Below are 17,050 nucleotides of genomic sequence, written 5' to 3' on the forward strand. Positions count from 1 at the left end.
CGGTGGGGAAAGAGACTAGAGAAATGACTCGAGAGGAATCCCAGGCCGACCAATCTGCCGCCTAATTTGCCAGCTTCTGTTCTGTACAAAGGGAAAGACAGGCTCTGAAGGCCAGGCTGGAACTTGTGAGAAGGGCCCCCGGCGAAGGAAGGAATTATGGGCTGTGAGAAAGGGGGGCCACGGGGCTCCCTTCCGAAGCCCGCCGCTCTCCAGCCAGGCTGTGCCTCGGAATCTTGGGGACATTTTCAAAAAGTCTAATTCCTTTTTTTTTTTTTTTTTTTTTAATTTGTTGAGAGAAAGAGACTGCCGGGGAGGGGCAGAGAGACGGGGAGAGAGAGAATCCCAAGAAGGCTCCACGTGGTCAGCCCAGAGCCTGACGTGGGGCCCGAACCCACGAACCATGAGATCGTGACCCGCTTAACCGACTGAGCCACCCGGGGGGCCCCGTCCAACTCCTCTTTTAATCATAGTAGTACATAAATACAGGGTCTTAAAAAAACAAACATGTGAATATGGCTTTAGTAACACCAAAAATCAAAAGAGATTGGTCCCTCTGTGACCTTATTTCTGCTCCTTGGAGACACTGAGAAGCTTTTCACTCTTAAGTGTGCAGCTTGATGAATATTTACATGTGTGCCCCCCCGAGCCCGCCTAGACGAAGACCCAGACCGTTTCCAGCACCCTAGAATGTTTGCTAGGTGCCCCTTCTCGGTTCATATTTCCCCAGACAACCACTATTCTGACTTCTGTCACCACTGGTAAGTTTCAAGGCAACCACTCTAAATTATTTTTGTCATGGGGCGCCTGCGTGGCTCAGTTAAGCGTCAGGCTTCAGCTCAGGTCACCATCTCACGGTTCATGGGTTTGAGCCCCACATTCGGCTCTGTGCTGTCAGCACTGAGCCTGCTTTGGATCCTCTGTCCCCGTCTCTCTCTGCCCGCCTTCCCCACTGGTTCTGTAAGTGAACGAACTTTAAAAAAATTGTTTTTGTCCTTTCTTCTAGCATTTGTTTCTGTATTTCTAAATGATATACTAACACTGCTATTTCCAGGTCTGCCTGCTTTGGGCAAGAACTAGCAGCTTTTTAGGATGCTAGATCCCATGTTCACTCTTCTTGCCCTGCCTCACCAAGGGAAGCTACAACACTTGCCAATTTCCAGGCCCCGCCACCAAACCGCCACGCCCTGGGCACCTGTGCCCCCGCAGCAGCTGCAGGCCCGAGGTAGCTGCGAGCCGGGCCCTCCGCCTTAAGCCGGCCCGACACGCCGGACTCAGGACGTCTGCGGTGTGAAAGCGGAACCTGTTACCAGGCTGCGGGGTTCAACTGGAGTTGGAATAAGCAAGCCAAGAGAAACCCCAGTATTCCTAAGGACCCCCCCCCCCACTTTCCGCCGGTCGGCCCATCCGTGCCGCGCAAACCTCTGGTCTGAACGGACCCCTCAAGGCTTCTGTCTGACAGGAACCCGAATGCATGGCCTACCTCCAGAGAGTAAGGCCGGTCCGCACGGGACAGTCGCGTCGGATGTTCAGCGCCAAGATGCGACGCAGGTACAGCCTCCTGTCACTTGGAGAGAGGTCTATGCAGGCTGGAGACACTGAACCAGTCCTTCCGGCTCACCCTGTGGCCATTCCCTCGGCCCAAAGGCCCCTCACTGAACCCCAACACAGACCTCTTCAGGCCGGTGTCCCCACAATTCTGATTTCCTTTCTCACTGGGACCCCACGCTCTGAGGCTCGCGTGGCATCTCCGGCCCCGGGCGGGAGAGCTGCACCCTCCCTGCCTCGGGAGCCCCGCCAGCCCGGGAGGAAACCCTCTTCCCGCCTCCAGGGCGGGGCGGGAGGTGCAGTTCGCATGTCCTGTCCTGCAGACACTGCTGGGGGGTGGTGTGCCCCCAAGTGCCCGGGGATGGCGCTTCCGGCGGCTGCCAAGTCCCCCGGCTCTGTGGGCCCGGGCGAGAACCGACAGGCAGCACCTGTGATCGTGAAGTCCTCCTGGTCCTTAAGACCGAAAGGGTGTGCACGTGTGACCAAACAGGTACAGGGATAGGATGGGAAATGGCCATTTTAATGAGGGAGAAACCCAGGCTCCAAGATGCTAAGAAGCCATCCCAAGGTCACCGAACAAGTCCGCTTCGGGAGCCGGAGACTAAAATACACTCTGCCCGGGGCCACAGGAAACCTCCTTTCCCTTGGACGTGATCTGCTTGCACCAGAAGTCCAGTCCCGGGTTCGCTCAGGGAGGGCCCCTCGAGCACAGGGCAGGGACACCTGGAAACCTGGGTCCAGGGGAGCGGCTACCCCAGCCGGCACCCTGGCCTCCACTGAAGGGCCACAGGCCCTGATGTCTCTGGATGGGCAGAACCCAAATCACTTGGTCCCCTTGGCACAGACCCAGGATCTTGGAGAGGCACAGTCCCAAGCCACAATCTTGCCTTCCTCCAGGCCCCCGCACTTGAGATCCGGCTGGTCCTCATCTTCCTCCGGGAGTCTGGGGAGGGTGAGAAGAGGGGCCGGGCTCAGGATGACGGGCTCTGCCGGCCGTTGCGCCTGATGCCAGGGCTGGCGTGGGGACTGTGTGACCACTGCACAGAGCCAGGAGAGTCTGCAAAGGGCTCTGGGGTTGGAATGAGGATGCCCCATAGCTTGAGAGAACCACCCACCCCCTCCGTGCAGTGCCCCTTATCTACCGAACAGGGTGACGCTCCTGCTCGGGTGGGTGCGCTAGGGGGCCCGATGGGGTGACTGGGGCTAAATGAAACCAGGCCCTGAGTGGGGCAGTGGGGGAGGGGTGTCTCCCAAGAGCTACCCCAGGCTGGTGGTGGAGCAGGGGGCTGAAACTGGGAACGGAAGGAGGATCCAGATCAACAGTGGGGGAGGTGTCAGCAGAAAGGAAGGCCTCGACCCCTCTTCGGTGCCTGCCGTGATGTCATTCTGGTCACACTGGGGACAGAGAGGCCACCCACCCAGGCCCACGGTCACTTACAAATGGGGTGGTAGTGGAGCCCCATCAATCCAGTGCCAGCCCTGGGGGCCTCGCTGGGCCCCCACCCAGGAGTACTTGGTGACTGGGTATCTGCTCAGGAAGTCCTGAAGGAGAAAAGCAGCTGGTCACCCTTCTCCGACACTAGTAAGGCTCCTCCCCGGGGAATTCTGTGCCCCACCCTGCCCCACCCCTGCCCCACCTCCTGCAGATTCCCAACTTACTGAGCCAGAGAAGTGACCAGAGAAGTGACTCGGCTCAACCCGGCTCTCCCAGAACATCAGGAGGTGGAAAGCTGTATTGGATGCTCGTGGGTTGGCAGACACTGTGCTCAGGACTGGGGACCAGAAATGGGGGTGATCCCATCTCCGCTTCCCGGGGAGAGAGGATGCGAATGCCAGTCCCCACCCAGCAACGCGAGATGGATACTGAGCGGCCAGAGAGGCGGGGAGAAAGCTGGGAGACTCCAGAGTACATCCGGGGAGCAAACAGCCTGACTGTGCAGGAGGCGATGACAGGGCTGAGGCGGCCGCGGAGGGGGCCCGGGAGCAGATGGCCAGCAAGAGCGCACCTGTCAGCGAGAGCGTAATGTACCCTGCACCAGTTGGGCGCGATGTCACGACCATTTACAAAAAGAAGACAAGAACGAAGGCCACGGAGCGGTATGAGGAAAGTCATCAGGCAGGGTTACAGTGTGAATCAGAACGTCAATCAGCTGCGCCATTATCACCGTCATGACAAAACACGTACGCACACAAACACAGACACGCAAGGAACGATAAAAGCCGGGAGTGCGTTGGAGAGCTATTAGACACCGTTTTTCTTTTTCTTTTCAGTATTTGTCCTTGAGGTCATGTTGTTTTTGGCAACAGAGTGAACGAAAACATTGCATTAAAATTTTTTTAACTTGGAAAAAGATGTTTCAGTGCTGTAAGTCCCGGTGTGGGGCAGCGATGCTGGTGCATCTTCCAAAACATACTTCGGTGCCACCTTAACAGGAGCAGTGACATCCTGACCACTTGAGTGAGTGATTCCACTTTGGAGGAAAAATCCAAGAACATAAAGGGGGAGGAAATGAACTTCTCCAAAGATAACACAGTGTTATTTGTAGAGAAAAAATGGAAACCACCCAATTGCTTAGTAATAAGGAAATAACTAGGCACGTTATGGGACATCAACACGATGGAAAATTACAATGCTGGTAACAGTGACAAGTACGTAGAAAATGTAATGCCAGAAAATGTAAATATGAAAACACGCAAAGCAAAGAAGAGCAGAAGAGCAAAAATATGGCCTGGGGAAAGCATCATCCATAGATTAAGTTCCAGAAACTTCTGAGTCACTTATGGTCCAAAGAATTGCTGTGTATGAGGCCGCCGAAATCCCAGGGCCTCCACGGCCTTCAGCTGGTGCTTCTCCAACTTTGCCACCAATGTGGGAACATGTGGGAATATGACCCTCAGCAGAATTTCCTTGAAATCCCATATTTTCCATCTTAAAAGTGAGCTGAATTATCCACTAAATTAGCCTTCAAACATCTTTTTAAAAAATTGTGAATAAAATACATACCAAGAAATTTAGCATTTTAACTATTTTTAAGTGTACAAGCTGCTGGCATCATGTCCATTCACACTGTTGTGCAACCACCGTCCATCCCCAGAACCTTCTCATCTTCCTGCACGGAAACTCCAGGCCCATTAAACACCCTCCTATCCCCCCACCTGCTTGAGGAGCACCACTCTACTTCCTGCCTGCATACATTTCAGCTTTCATATTCAAATGCTCCAATTAGTTAATCTTCGTAATCTTACGATGGAGATTTTTTCATGGTTTTTTTTTCACCTTTCTGTAGTCAACTGTGGCTTCTTCCTCCCTCCACCCCACAAACACAGCCGTTCTTAAACCAATGGCGAGTGAGTCTGCTGACCGATGACACTTAAACTTTCTCCTTTTCTCTAACTGCGAGCAAAATCAGCTCTTGGGGAGGCTGAGACCTGCTGATCCAGGGCTGTGTGTGTCACTGGCACCTTGGAATGTCCCCGGGTGTGTGTGTCCCAGCTCCTGGAGCCTGGCCTTTGCCAGCTCCCTCTGCCTGCCAACCCTCAGCTGCTCCTCCTCGCCCGGTGCCTCCTGAAGCTTCTGTCCTCGTGGAGAGCTCCACAGTCATCACGTTCCAGATTTGAACAGCCCGGGACCCAAATCTTCACCCTTGTCTTCTTGCAAGGAGCTTATCCAGATTTCATGATATGTTTCCTATATACTTATGTTTCAAATAATTGATCTTGTATGCTTAGTTTTAAAAGAATTCTTGGGGTGCCTGGGTGGCGCAGTCAGTTGAGTGTCCAACTTCATCTCAGGTCATGATCTCGTGGTCCATGAGTTTGAGCCCCGTGTCGGGCTCTGTGCTGGCAGCTCAGAGCCTGGAGCCTGCTTCGGATTCTGTGTCTCCCTCTCTCCCTGCCCCTCCCCCACTCATGCTCTGTCTCTCTCTGTCTCAGAAATAAACATTAAAAAAAATAATTTAAAAAAAATGTTAAAAAAAAGTTAAAAGAATTCTTTATCTGAAGCTTGCAATTTGGTGAAGTTCATCTCCCCCTTGGAAGACCCACCAGCCACAGGGAAGTTTTTGCTCAGAAGGCTGAGGTCATTCTGAACTCAACCCGTCTGCTTAGAGGCTGGAGGGCAGGGACAGGCTTTCCGAGGACGCTTGCTGTGCTCAGTGGGTCACTGCCCAGCTGGGTCCCCTCCCCAGCTCCAGCCACTCTCTAGGGACCCACCTCCATTCCCACTGGCCTCCATTTTGCAGACGCAACCAGGGGCCTGAGAATGTTCTTATCTGACAAATATAAGAACTCAGGTCTGACGCAGGCCCCCGACAAAAATGCTTAAATACTGACCTCCTGCTTACAGGGCTACTGTCCCTCTAGCATTTCCTCCTAATTACGTAGCACACATTATTCACAGAACATTTAGAAGATTAGAAAAAATTAAAACTTCAAAGAAGAAAAAAAAATCACTCGTAATCTTGCCCCCAGCGGTAACCACAATTAGGATATTACTATACATATTTCCTTTCTGTTTTTCCTTTGTATATTTATTTTTACCATACTGAGATTCGATGGTTTTCAATCTACATTGTATCTTTCTCATTTCTCCATGTTTTCTGAAACATCAGTGCTATTCCTGGTAATGCAACAACTCATGTTCACTGTAAAACATTTTCTCCAGCATGGTTTTCTGTCCATCTCCAGGGAACTCTCTGAGAGAAAGAAGGCAGGAACCACCTTCCCTGTTGTGCAGCACAGAACAGCTCTGTGTCAAGACTGGGCAGAAACAGTCCAAGAAAACAGAATGTTATGTATGTGGAATCTTAAGTAAAATATTAACAAGTCAAATCCAGAAGTATTTGAGGAAGAAAACATCACGGCTAAGTCAACTAGCACAAGAGGCCTGTACTGAAGTGAAGAGCCTGCTTGGGATTCTCTCTAAATAAATAATAAAATAAAAAATAAAAAACAAAAAGTAAAATAAATAAATAAAAACAGACCAACGTAATTCACCACAGAGATTAAAGAGGAAACAACGGTATCATCTCGAAACACACACAAAGAAGCATCCCATGAAATGAAACTCATTCATGTTTAGAACTCTTCAAAAAATGGGACTAGAAAGGAACTTCCTTGAATGCTAACATTTAAGGAATGGGCTGTTCTGGCTCATCATTGACTCCCCAGGGCCAAACACAGCGTAGGTGGTCAATAGGTACTTATCAAATCACTGACCGAAGGAACCCTCACTGTGAAGGGCTTGGCACAGGCTGGACGGGAGCACGCCTGCGCCCGTGTTCCCAGCTCCACCTCTGCGTCTTAGAATGAAGAGTAGGTTGACGACCTTGGGAGCCCTGATGTCTGGTCCTCCCGCATGTAACTTTATTTCCCCAGGCCTAGGTGACTTTTTCTGCAATGCAGAATTGGACTAGATCTTTGAGATTCCTTCCAGCGCTAGGAATGGGTGATCCGTAACGATACGTCCATCTTTCCGCCACCCGCCCCCTTCTCACCTGGATGTGGCCCAGCAGGGGGAGGGTGGCATGGTGAGACGAGCAGAAGGCCTGGCTGGCCTCCCAGGCCCGAGCCTCGGCAGAGATGTAGTAGCAATGCTCCTCACACCACATCCAGCCCGGGGGGCACGGCTGGCAAGTGGCCCCTGCAAGCACAGAGACCACTGTAAAGAGCTAAACGGATGCGCGGTAAAAAATGAAAGTCTGGCCATGGCCTTGACTGATGGGACAGATCCGGAGCATGGAAGTGGTAAGCCTTGGGAAGGGCAAGCGGGATGGGCAAGGACCCGGGCAGGCTGTAGAGTTTGTGCAATGGCCAAAGCCGCCCGAGGCGGGGGCCGTCAACCCACTGCTCGTCAGAGCACAGGCTGTGTCCAGTGGGAGGAAGGAGCTCTTTTCCCCTCTCTGTGCTCAACAAGCCCCATGTCTTCATGCTGCACCTGCCCGGGGCAGGGGTGTGTGTGTGTGTGTGTGTGTGTGTGTGTGTGTGTGTGTGTTTCTAATTCTCACAAAGCTGCTGTCAGGACTACACACCCTGGTGGTGGCCAGAGGAGGAGAGGGGACCAGGAGGAGGCACCATACCTACTCTAGAAGCCAGGGCCACAATGGTGACCGTGGACACTGCCAGAAACACAGCCATGACCACTAGGGCCCAGCGCAGGGACTTCATGTACAGAGGCAGCCCTGGGGGAGGGGACAACCAGGAGAGACAGGTTAGAACCCAAGACTCGTACACCAGCATCACGCCTGCCTTAGCACCCCCCTCACCTTGGCCCAAGACACCACAGAAACCCACTCAATCTAGGTTAGAAAATTATTATTGAGGAGAAATCACTAGAAGATGTTCTGCTTCTTTAAAAAATAGAAGACAGGGGAGCCTGGGTGGCTCAGTCGGTTAAGTGGCCGACTTTGGCTCAGGTCATGATCTCGCGGTCTGTGAGTTCAAGCCCCGCGTCGGGCTCTGTGCTGACAGCTCAGAGCCTGGAGCCTGTTTCAGATTCTGTGTCTCCCTCTCTCTGACCCTCCCCTGTTCATGCTCTGTCTCTCCCTGTCTCAAAAATAAATAAATGCTAAAAAAAAATAAATAAATAAAATAAAAAATTAAATTAAATTAAAAAATAGAAGACATAAGAATCCATTGAAGGAGAACAAACGATTGGCTGACAACCATCTGCTGAGCACAAACCGTGCATTAGACACAGGGCACAAATACCACCAGGGACAGGGCAAGACCCCTGCACTCATGGGGCTCAAGGTACCAGGAGATAAAGCTCCAAACGGGAGGGATGGGGGTTCAGTTTAAATGTTGGCAGACCTGGCTTCCAGCCTTGGCTCTGTGGGTCCCCCAAGTGTTTTTGGTGTGTTTTCCCACCTGCCTCTCCGATCTCTCCAGACCACTGGAGGCCACTGGTGAGGCATCGTGCAGAGTGTGCTTTGCAGGCCATAGAGCAGGAGACAGACGTGAGTTGTCAGCAGCTCCTGTGAGCTGGACCCAGGGGACCAGATAACTAGAACGAGGCTGCAGAGGGGAAAGGAACTTCAGAGATAGGCAGGCAGAAGAGAGAGAACATATTTGAATCATCCCGCCCCGGTGATGGAGTAATCAGGGAGGCCAGGGGGGAAACATGGGGAATAAAACACAGTAAATGGTTAATCGCGGCCTCAGACAGCTCACGGCGGCTTTCTACCCAGAAACATCTAAAGTAACTGAGCACTCCTGGGGCACCTGGGTGGCTCAGTTGGTTAAGTGTCTGACTTCGGCTCAGGTCATGATCTCAAGGTTCGTGAGTTCAAGCCCCGCGTTGGGTTCTGTGCTGACAGTGTGGCCTGCTTGGGATTCTCTCTCTCCCTCTCTCTCTCTGCCCCTCTCCCACCAAAATAAACAAATAAACTTTAAAATAAATAAATAAACGAGTAACTGAGTACTCCTGAATTTGAATTTGACCTCTGCCAGGACACAGAAGCATGAAATCAATTAATGTAAGAAGAGGCCTCTCCTCTCCCAGGCACTTGGCTGCAAGGGGCCATGGGACCCAGCCACATCTCGGGGATGAGGGTTGGGGAAGCTACATATTCAGTGTAAGGGTCCCAAGAACGCAAGTCATCGTATTTGTCAAAGCCTGAAACAGCAAAGGTAATTCTCCAGCAAATATTTTACTATTTTGAAAAGACTAACGCCATTTTTAAAACCATATGCACAGGACACACCCCCCATATGAATGTACACATGTGTGTATGGTACACACAACTTATACACAAAGAAAGTTGGGACACACTTCCAAGGTTTTTAAGAAAACATGTTTGCAATCATAATTCAACTTTAAAAGCAAAGGCACTTTTGAAATCTTTGACTTCCCTTTTCCATTAGGAAAAACGCTTGCTTCAAAGACTGGAAAGGGAAGTATGTTACGGTGATCTGTGAAGAGTCACATTCCATCTATGACCTTTTAGGAATTTGTTCTTTTTTTTTTTTTTTTTTTAACACATAATCCGCTTCTTAAAGGGATTTGATCCAAATTTTCATCAACTGATAAGTGGATAAACAAAATGCGGTATATCCATACAGCGCAATATTCAGCCATGAAAAGGTAGGAAGTGCTGATGTAGGCTGCAACGTGGCTGAGCACTGAAAAGTTTATGCTCAGTGAAAGAAGCTTGTCGCATAAGGGCACATATTACGAGTCCATTTATGAAATGTCCAGAACAGGCAAAACCCACAGGGACAGAAAGTAGATCAGTGGTTGCTGGGGAGAGGCTGGGGGTGATGGCTAAAAGATACAGCGTTTCCTTTTAGGGTATTGAAAAAATACATTTTTTAAGGTTATTTATTTACTTTGAGAGAGGGACAGAGAGAACAAGTGAGCGGGGGAGGGGCAGAGAGAGAGAAAGAGAGAGAGAGAGAGAGAGAGAGAGAGAGAGAGAGAATCCCAAGCAGGCTCTGCACTGCCAGTGTGGAGCCAGATGTGGGGCTCGAACTCACAAACAGCAAGATATGACCTAAGCCAAAATCAAGAGTCGGACGCTTACCTGACGGAGTCACCCAGGCATCCCGAAAATATTCTAAAACCAACTGTAATGGTTGTGCACCTCTGTGAATATACTGAAGACCACTGGATTGTACACTTTACATGGATGGGTTTTATGGTATATGAATTATGACTCAATGAAGCTGTTACCAAAAAAAGTGATTTGAAAATGCTTGGAATAAAAAATACATACACATTGATAGTCTTAAAAGCAGAAAAGCCTGCAGAAGAAAAGGAGAACAAATCTACCAATCACCTCTGTCAATGTAACTCTTGTGACTGAACACTAAATTCAGCTCTGACCTTTCAGAAAAGAAATACAGCAGGTTACATAGTCTCACACACCTTCCACTCTGGGCTGCAGTGCTGACCTTGGGGATGGCCTCCCACAGAGCCAGGGTCCTCCCCAAATTTCCAGGCAGGAGTCCCACCTACCCCCTTTCAAAAACAATTATTTGGGGTGCCTGGGTGGCTCAGTCAGTTAAGCGTCCGACTGCGGCTCAGGTCGTGATCTCGCAGTCTGTAGGTTCGAGCCCCGTGTCAGGCTCTGTGCTGACAGCTCAGAACCTGGAACCTGCTTCTGATTCTGTGTCTCCCTCTCTCTCTGACCCTCCCCCCCATTCATGCTCTGTCTCTCTCTGTCTCAAAAATAAATAAATGTTAAAAAAAAATTATTTTTTAATTTATTTATTTTTGAGAGAGAGAGAGAGAGATGGAGGGAGGAAGGGGCAGAGAAACAGTGAGAGAGAATCCCAAGCAGGTTCCACACCGTCAGCACTCAGCCAAACTAGAGCTCCAGGCGGGGCTCAAACTCATGAACCATGAGATCATGACCTAAGCTGAAATCAAGAGCCTGACACTTAACAGACTGAGCCACCCAGGCAGCCTGCTAAAGTCCCCTCTAAACTCGTCTTCTCCCTATTTCCAATTCTGGACCTGCTTAAATGGAATTTGCTCAGGGTCTGCAAACCTACCCAGTCCCACATGGTAATTACACACAGTCCTTCCCTCTGGCCCCATTCTCTAGCTTCCACCCAATTCTGTTTCCAAATCTTGGGCTGACCATCTCTGATGTTACACCCTCTGTTTACTCTCTCACTTCGAACCCCATCTTAACTTGCCATATTTCCTACAGGCAACTGAAACACTGTCTGCTTCCTCCCTCCTAGCCAAATCCGGGCACCAGGGGGTGGAACCAGGTTTTGTGGGGCTTCAAGTTTATTCAGTTTGCTCTCCCCTGCTTGCACACTGTTTCTCTCTCTCTCAACTATAGATAAACATTAAAAAAAAATTTTTTTTTTAGAGGGGCGTCTGGGTGCTTCAGTTGGTTAGCGTCGACTTCAGCTCAGGTCATGATCTTGCGGTTCATGGGCTCCAGCCCCATGTCAGGCTCTGTGCTGACAGCTCAGAGCTTGGAGCCTGCTTCGGATTCTGTCTCCGTCTCTCTCTGCCCCTCCCCTGCTCCCACACTGTCTCTCTCTCTCTCTCTCCCTCTCAAATATAAACATTAAAAAAATTTATTCAATTTGGTGGGTGAGGGAAGGGGTCTTAAAAAATATAATAAAAACCTCCAAATACAAAGTTTGGCATAGGACTCAGAGGGCTCCTGCCAGTGAGGCTCTGCTTTTGTGTCATCGCCTTCAGGTAAAATCTATCACAATGGCCCTGCTCCTCCCGCTGGGCAGGACCATGCTGGGGCATCATCCTCTCTGGGCCCCATTTCCTCCATGCCCCCAGCACTGGTGAGTACATTCTTCCTGCCCGTCCCACCAAAATTATAACCACCTCTGGAGTTCCTAGGCTGCCCCACCATCTCCAAAAGACACCTTCTACCCCAGCCTCTGCTCCCGTTCTCCGTTCCAGAAGGCTCCTGCCCAGACCCCTCCTGGCTCCGTCCCAGGCTGACCTGCACTTAAACTTTAGTCCTAGACTCTTATTAATCTGATCAAAAGCTATTGACTTTAAAAGACTCATTGTGGTAGATAGAATAATATTCCCCGCCAAAGATGCCCACTTCTTAATCCCTAGAACCTGTGAGTATGTTAGGTTACATGGCAAAGGGGAATTAAGGCTTTAGAAGGAATTAAGGCTGATCATCCTTTGCCTTTAAGATGAGGAGACTCTCCTGGATTTTCTTGGTAGGCCCAACGTAATCACAAGGATCCTTAGAAACAGAAGAGGGAGGCAGAAGGGCAGGAGAGTCCGAGAGGGCGGCAGGAGAAGGAATCAGCCACAAATTGCTGGCTTTGAATATTCTGAGGGGTATGAACTAAAGAATGCAGAGTCTTCTAGCTACAAAAAGGCAAGGCAACGGAATCTCCCCTGGAGTCTCCAGGAAGGAACACGGTGCTGCTGACACCTTGGCTTTAGACCAGTGAGCCCACATCAGACTTCTGACCTACAGAACTGTAAGATAATAAATGTGTATTGTTTCAAACCACTAAGTTTGTGGCAATTTGTTACAGCAGCGATAGAAAACACATCATCAGGCAGACAATGTGCTCACACCAAACTGCAAAAGCCAGGAACGATGTGCGTCCCTGAAGTCTACCCACGACTGAGACATGGCAGAGACCTTCGGGCTTTGCGGCCTGTCTAGCTGGCCTGGTCTTCCTCTCACCTGGCTAAGGTTTTGGCATTTTGCCTGCTGGGCAGGTGGCTAGCCCTCCTGGCCTCTGTTCCTGAGCTTTCCAGCTAGAAGGTTGCCTCTGCCACCCCTAAACCCTACTCACCTTTCAACGCTTAGTTCCAGGAAGCTTTCCCATGCCCCCAGGGTTCACCAACCACTCCCTCCCAGTTCCCAGTTCAGGGTTGTTTATATCTTTTCCAGGCTCCTTCTGGTTCCCTGACAAGAGAAGGGAGGCTGGGCCTGAGAGAGGAGCCAGGAGTCGGGAGTCCGGGGACCTGTGTTCCCATCCGGGTTGCCACCACCGTCACGTGATCCTGGAAGACCTCCCCTGTCCCGGAATTCCTCCCTCCTCTACTTCTCCACACTAAGAGGGAGTGAGAAGGTTCTTGCGGTGGGACGGCGGAGTGGTGGTGGAAATAGTGGTTTTACGCTTTCATCGCAGACAGCTCAAGTACAACCACTAGCCCCGAACGTTACCGATCCCAGCTCGGCGGGACAGGCCAGGCAGGGCCGGGGCAGCGGGGTGGTCGGCGGGGCGCCGGGAAAGGGGAGCGCTCCGGCTGCGTCGCCCCCTCCCCGGCCGCGCGGGCCCCCGGGGCGGGCGCGCGCTTACCCATGATCTCTATGGCCCGGGGCAGCTTCTCGTCGCTGTCCGTCTCGGCGCGGGGCAGCAGCGCGTCCTCCTTCTCCAGCCCCAGCTCCCTGCAGCGGCCGCCGCACGTGGTGGGGGAGCCCGCGGGCTCCGCGCGCCCGTCGGCGGGGCTGGCCCGGCCCTCGGCGTCGAGGCCGCGCTCCGGCCGCGCTGGGGTCCGCGGCAGGAGCGGGTGGGTGGGGAAGGCGTGGCGGGAGGAGGCCGGGGACTCGGGCACCGGCACGGTGAGGAAGCGCGTGGAGGGCGCCGGCGAGGGCGCGCGGCTGCTCCCGGCCGCGCCCACGGACTTCACGCGCACGTCCACCTGCAGTTCCACCGGGGCCCAGGCGCCAGGCAGCTGCTCCCCCGACACCAGCTCGGCCCCCGGCGCCTCGCCGGCGTGGGGCCGCTCGGCCACGGAAGGGCCCGGCGACGGCGGCTCGGAGTCCGCGGACGTCTGGCGGCGGAAGGCGCCGTAGCCCAGGCTGGATGGCGGCAGCCGCGTGAGCGCCGGGCGGGCCGGGGGCTGCTGCTTCCCGCCGGCGAGGTCCTGGCCCGCGCCCGCCGCCTTCTTTACGGCTCGGACCAGATTCGGGCTGCTCTCGAGACCCTCAAGCCGTAGTTCGTCGGCGGGGACCTGCAGCTGCTCCAGCTCCGCGACCTGGTTCCCCAGGGGCTCCATTGGGAACTCGGCCTGGTCTCCTTCCGATGCCGCCTGGGCCCGCTTCATCACCGACAGACGAAGAGCGGGGCGCACCTGGGCCCAGGTAGGCACCTCCCCGGTATGGATTGGTCCAGCCTGGACAATTGTTTTCAGGCCACGCCCCTCACCCGTGCCCCCGCCCACCCCAAGGGCCCCTGCTGGGATTGGCTGTGGCTAGGATTCTATTGGCCACGCCCCCTTAGGCTACCAGAGCCTCCTTCACCTGGCACCAGGAATGGAGAGGGGCAGTGGACCTAGCGGAGGGGTAACCCAGAAAGCAGAGCTGGGAACAGAGACATAAGGAAGAACCCAGAGCCACGCCTGACTCCTCCCTCTTCTTTGCACCCAGTCCCACGGCCCTCTGCCATTGCGCTGATTTCGAGGGTTACAGCTTTGGGCTGAGAGCGGTTGGCCAAACCCGTGAGAGAGCCCGGGACTCAGGTCAGCAGGTGCAAAGGAAATTGGGCGGCCTGAGGAAAAGGAGCAGAGCTGGTTGTCCTGACAGTGTAGTGGGGGAAGGGGCACCACACCTGAGAGGACTCCGCCACAGCAAAAGTCCCCGGGACAGCTACTCTGAAGGCCTGACTCCTACTAGCTTAACTCGTTGAAAACTGAGGGGTGTATAAGCATGGATGTGTATTTTCCACGGGGAGAGAATCCTGGTCCCCAGTCAGCCTGGTGTGGTGCAATATGGGGTGCCCAAACCTGGCTAGTGATCTGAATACCATTTAAAAATACACATATTCCGGGCTGGGCTCCACCCACACTTACTGAATCTCCTAAGGTGATGAGGCCACTTTTAACAAGTGCCCCAAGGTAGCAATGACAGGTAAAATAGAAGCCACTCTGTTAAATCTGAATTTCAGAAAAATAAGAGTTAGGTTTTTAGTATAAGTGCACCCCAAGCACTGTGTGTCCTTCCATTTAAAAATTATTCATTATCTGAAATTAAAATTTAATCTGCCTCCTATATTTTTATTTGTTAAATCCGGCAACCTTACCCCAAGGGCTTCTACTGGATTGGTTTTAGGAGCAACATTTGGAAAGACCAGATACTTGTTACTCCTAGGGGAGAGGGAAGGAAGGAGAATGTGGAAGAGGGATTCTAGGAACAGATGTCCACCACCCCCCCCCCCACCAGAAGACAAGTAATGGAGAGAAAAAGTCCAGTGGAAAGAAAGTGCTAGATGAAAAAGTTATGTTTAGGGGCTCCTGGGTGGCTCAGAAGGTTAAGTGTCTAACTCTTGATGTTAGCTCAGGTCATGATTTCATGGTTCATGAGATTTGGCCCAGCACAGAGCCTGCTTGGGATTCTCTCTCTCTTTCTCTTTCTATCTCTCTCTCTGCCTCTCCCCCACTCACGACCTCAATCTCTCAAAATAAATTAACTTTAAAAAAAAAGAATACATGTTATGTTTAATCCCTTAAAAAATCCAGACCATATATGTAATGTGGGGACCTATCCATGCATGAAAATACATTTTAAAAGATGTGAAATGATACGCACCAAAGTGATAATAGTAGATGCTGCTGTAGATAGTTTGGGGAGACAGTCTAAGAGACTTTAATCTTATCTGTAATGTTTCTACTTTCTAGAAAGAGAATGTATGCATATTAAATAAAAATCCATTTTTACAAAGATGGCATATTGTAAGGTTCTTTTAAAGCTGATGGAGATTACTATAAAAATTAAAATAATGCAGATGTATGTAAAATATTATTTTATTTTTGTAAATGTTTTTTATTATTTTTGAGAGAAAGACAGACAGAGTACCAGCAGGGGACAGACGGAGAGAGAGGGAGACACAGAATCTGAAGAAGGCTCCAGGCTCTGAGCTGTCAGCACAGAGCTCGGAGCCCGATGCGGGGCTCGAACTCGTGAACTGCGAGATCATGACCTGAGCCGAAGTCAGTGTTCAACTGACTGAGCCACCCAGGCACCCCAGAAGTATATAAAATATAAAGGAAAGGTCTCTCCCCTCTTTTTCCCCTCTCAGAGGTAGCCACTGTCCCTGCTGACATTAGTTGCTTATCCATTTTTGGAGTGACCTGGGGTAAGAGAGGAGCAACCTGACTTTGCTTTTCTGTTTACATATCTTTTCCTGGGATGATGATTATCAAATAGTTTATAACATCAAGCATCTCTAATGTCCCAGGTGTTTGGGCTCAGAGTCAATGTCAGTGAGGAAAACACAATGTGCTTACCATTTAGCCATGCTCCCGTGACCTTGTCGGGGATACCCCAAGACCTGGCTCCTCTGGCCACAGCCCACTAAACTGGGCTAGGCTCCTGACTCAGAGGCACCCAGGGGCATCTAAATTCCATCTTGAATTTGAACGGGGGTTGGCACTGGCATCAACAGTGCCACAGGTGGAGCCACCACCGGCCGCAGGAAGTATGAGCAGGAAGCTGCAGGGACTGAAGATGTGGCCGTGGCCAGTCCCTCCCACCTGTTTTCTGGATTCTGTCTGCAGTCACACTTTCATTTCACAAACACTCGCCAAGCAGGGTCCCTAGCCTGCGGATATACGGCTTTGGCGCATTCAGGGGAGCTGGTGCCGAGATGATCTCTTCCCCTTTAATCTCTTCCTTTCTACTGGTTCTTTCCCTCATCGGTAAACATGAGCAGGTTGTAAATGCCTCCTGGGACCCTGTCTCTTCCTCCAGCTAACACTCTTTATTTCCTCCTTGCACGACCAACTTTCCTTATCACTCACTTTCTCATTCCATCACATCCCAAGCCCTCCCTAAGCCACTGCAGTGTTTCTTCTCCCACGAGTCTGCCAAATTTCTCCTTGCCAAGGGCACCATACATCACCAGCTCCTGCAGGTTTCTTCAGTGCTCGCTTTCTCTCTCAGAAGCCGCACATCTGTGGGTTTCCTAACACTGCACTCTGCTGGTTTTCCATCTGCTTCCAGAGACTCCTCACACTCCATTAGGTCACTGACTCTCCAGCTCTCCCTCCAGCCCAGATCTTTCTCCGGACCTTGACCACACAGGTAAGCTATGGGTTGAATTT

At 51.6% G+C, this 17,050-nt stretch overlaps 1 protein-coding gene across 1 annotated transcript; it reads right to left on the bottom strand.

Moving 5' to 3' along the window:
- Window positions 1–2,044: 2,044 nt before the first annotated feature.
- On the bottom strand, window positions 2,045–14,386 carry KLRG2 (killer cell lectin like receptor G2). Its single transcript, XM_045495849.1, has 5 exons — window positions 13,309–14,386; window positions 7,623–7,724; window positions 7,041–7,186; window positions 2,984–3,087; window positions 2,045–2,488 (listed from the first exon to the last, which is right to left on the bottom strand). The coding sequence occupies exons 1-5, from the start codon at window positions 14,054–14,056 to the stop codon at window positions 2,368–2,370; spliced, it is 1,221 nt and encodes a 406-aa protein (XP_045351805.1). The 5' UTR covers window positions 14,057–14,386; the 3' UTR covers window positions 2,045–2,367.
- Between the last annotated feature and the right edge of the window lie 2,664 nt (window positions 14,387–17,050).

This window comes from Leopardus geoffroyi, chromosome A2 (assembly GCF_018350155.1).
Source record: "Leopardus geoffroyi isolate Oge1 chromosome A2, O.geoffroyi_Oge1_pat1.0, whole genome shotgun sequence".
NCBI classification, from domain to species: Eukaryota; Metazoa; Chordata; class Mammalia; order Carnivora; family Felidae; genus Leopardus; species Leopardus geoffroyi.

What these genes read in the sequence shown, in the direction of transcription:
- KLRG2 (XM_045495849.1), bottom strand. Translation starts at nt 14,056, where the DNA reads ATGAAGCGGGCCCAGGCGGCATCGGAAGGAGACCAGGCCGAGTTCCCA. An exon ending in CCCTGCTGGGCCACATCCAG is followed by an intron (nt 3,088 to 7,040) that starts GTGAGAAGGGGG and finishes TTTCTCCTTCAG; the next exon opens with GACTTCCTGAGCAGATACCC. An exon ending in GCTCCACTACCACCCCATTT is followed by an intron (nt 2,489 to 2,983) that starts GTAAGTGACCGT and finishes CACCCTCCCCAG; the next exon opens with ACTCCCGGAGGAAGATGAGG.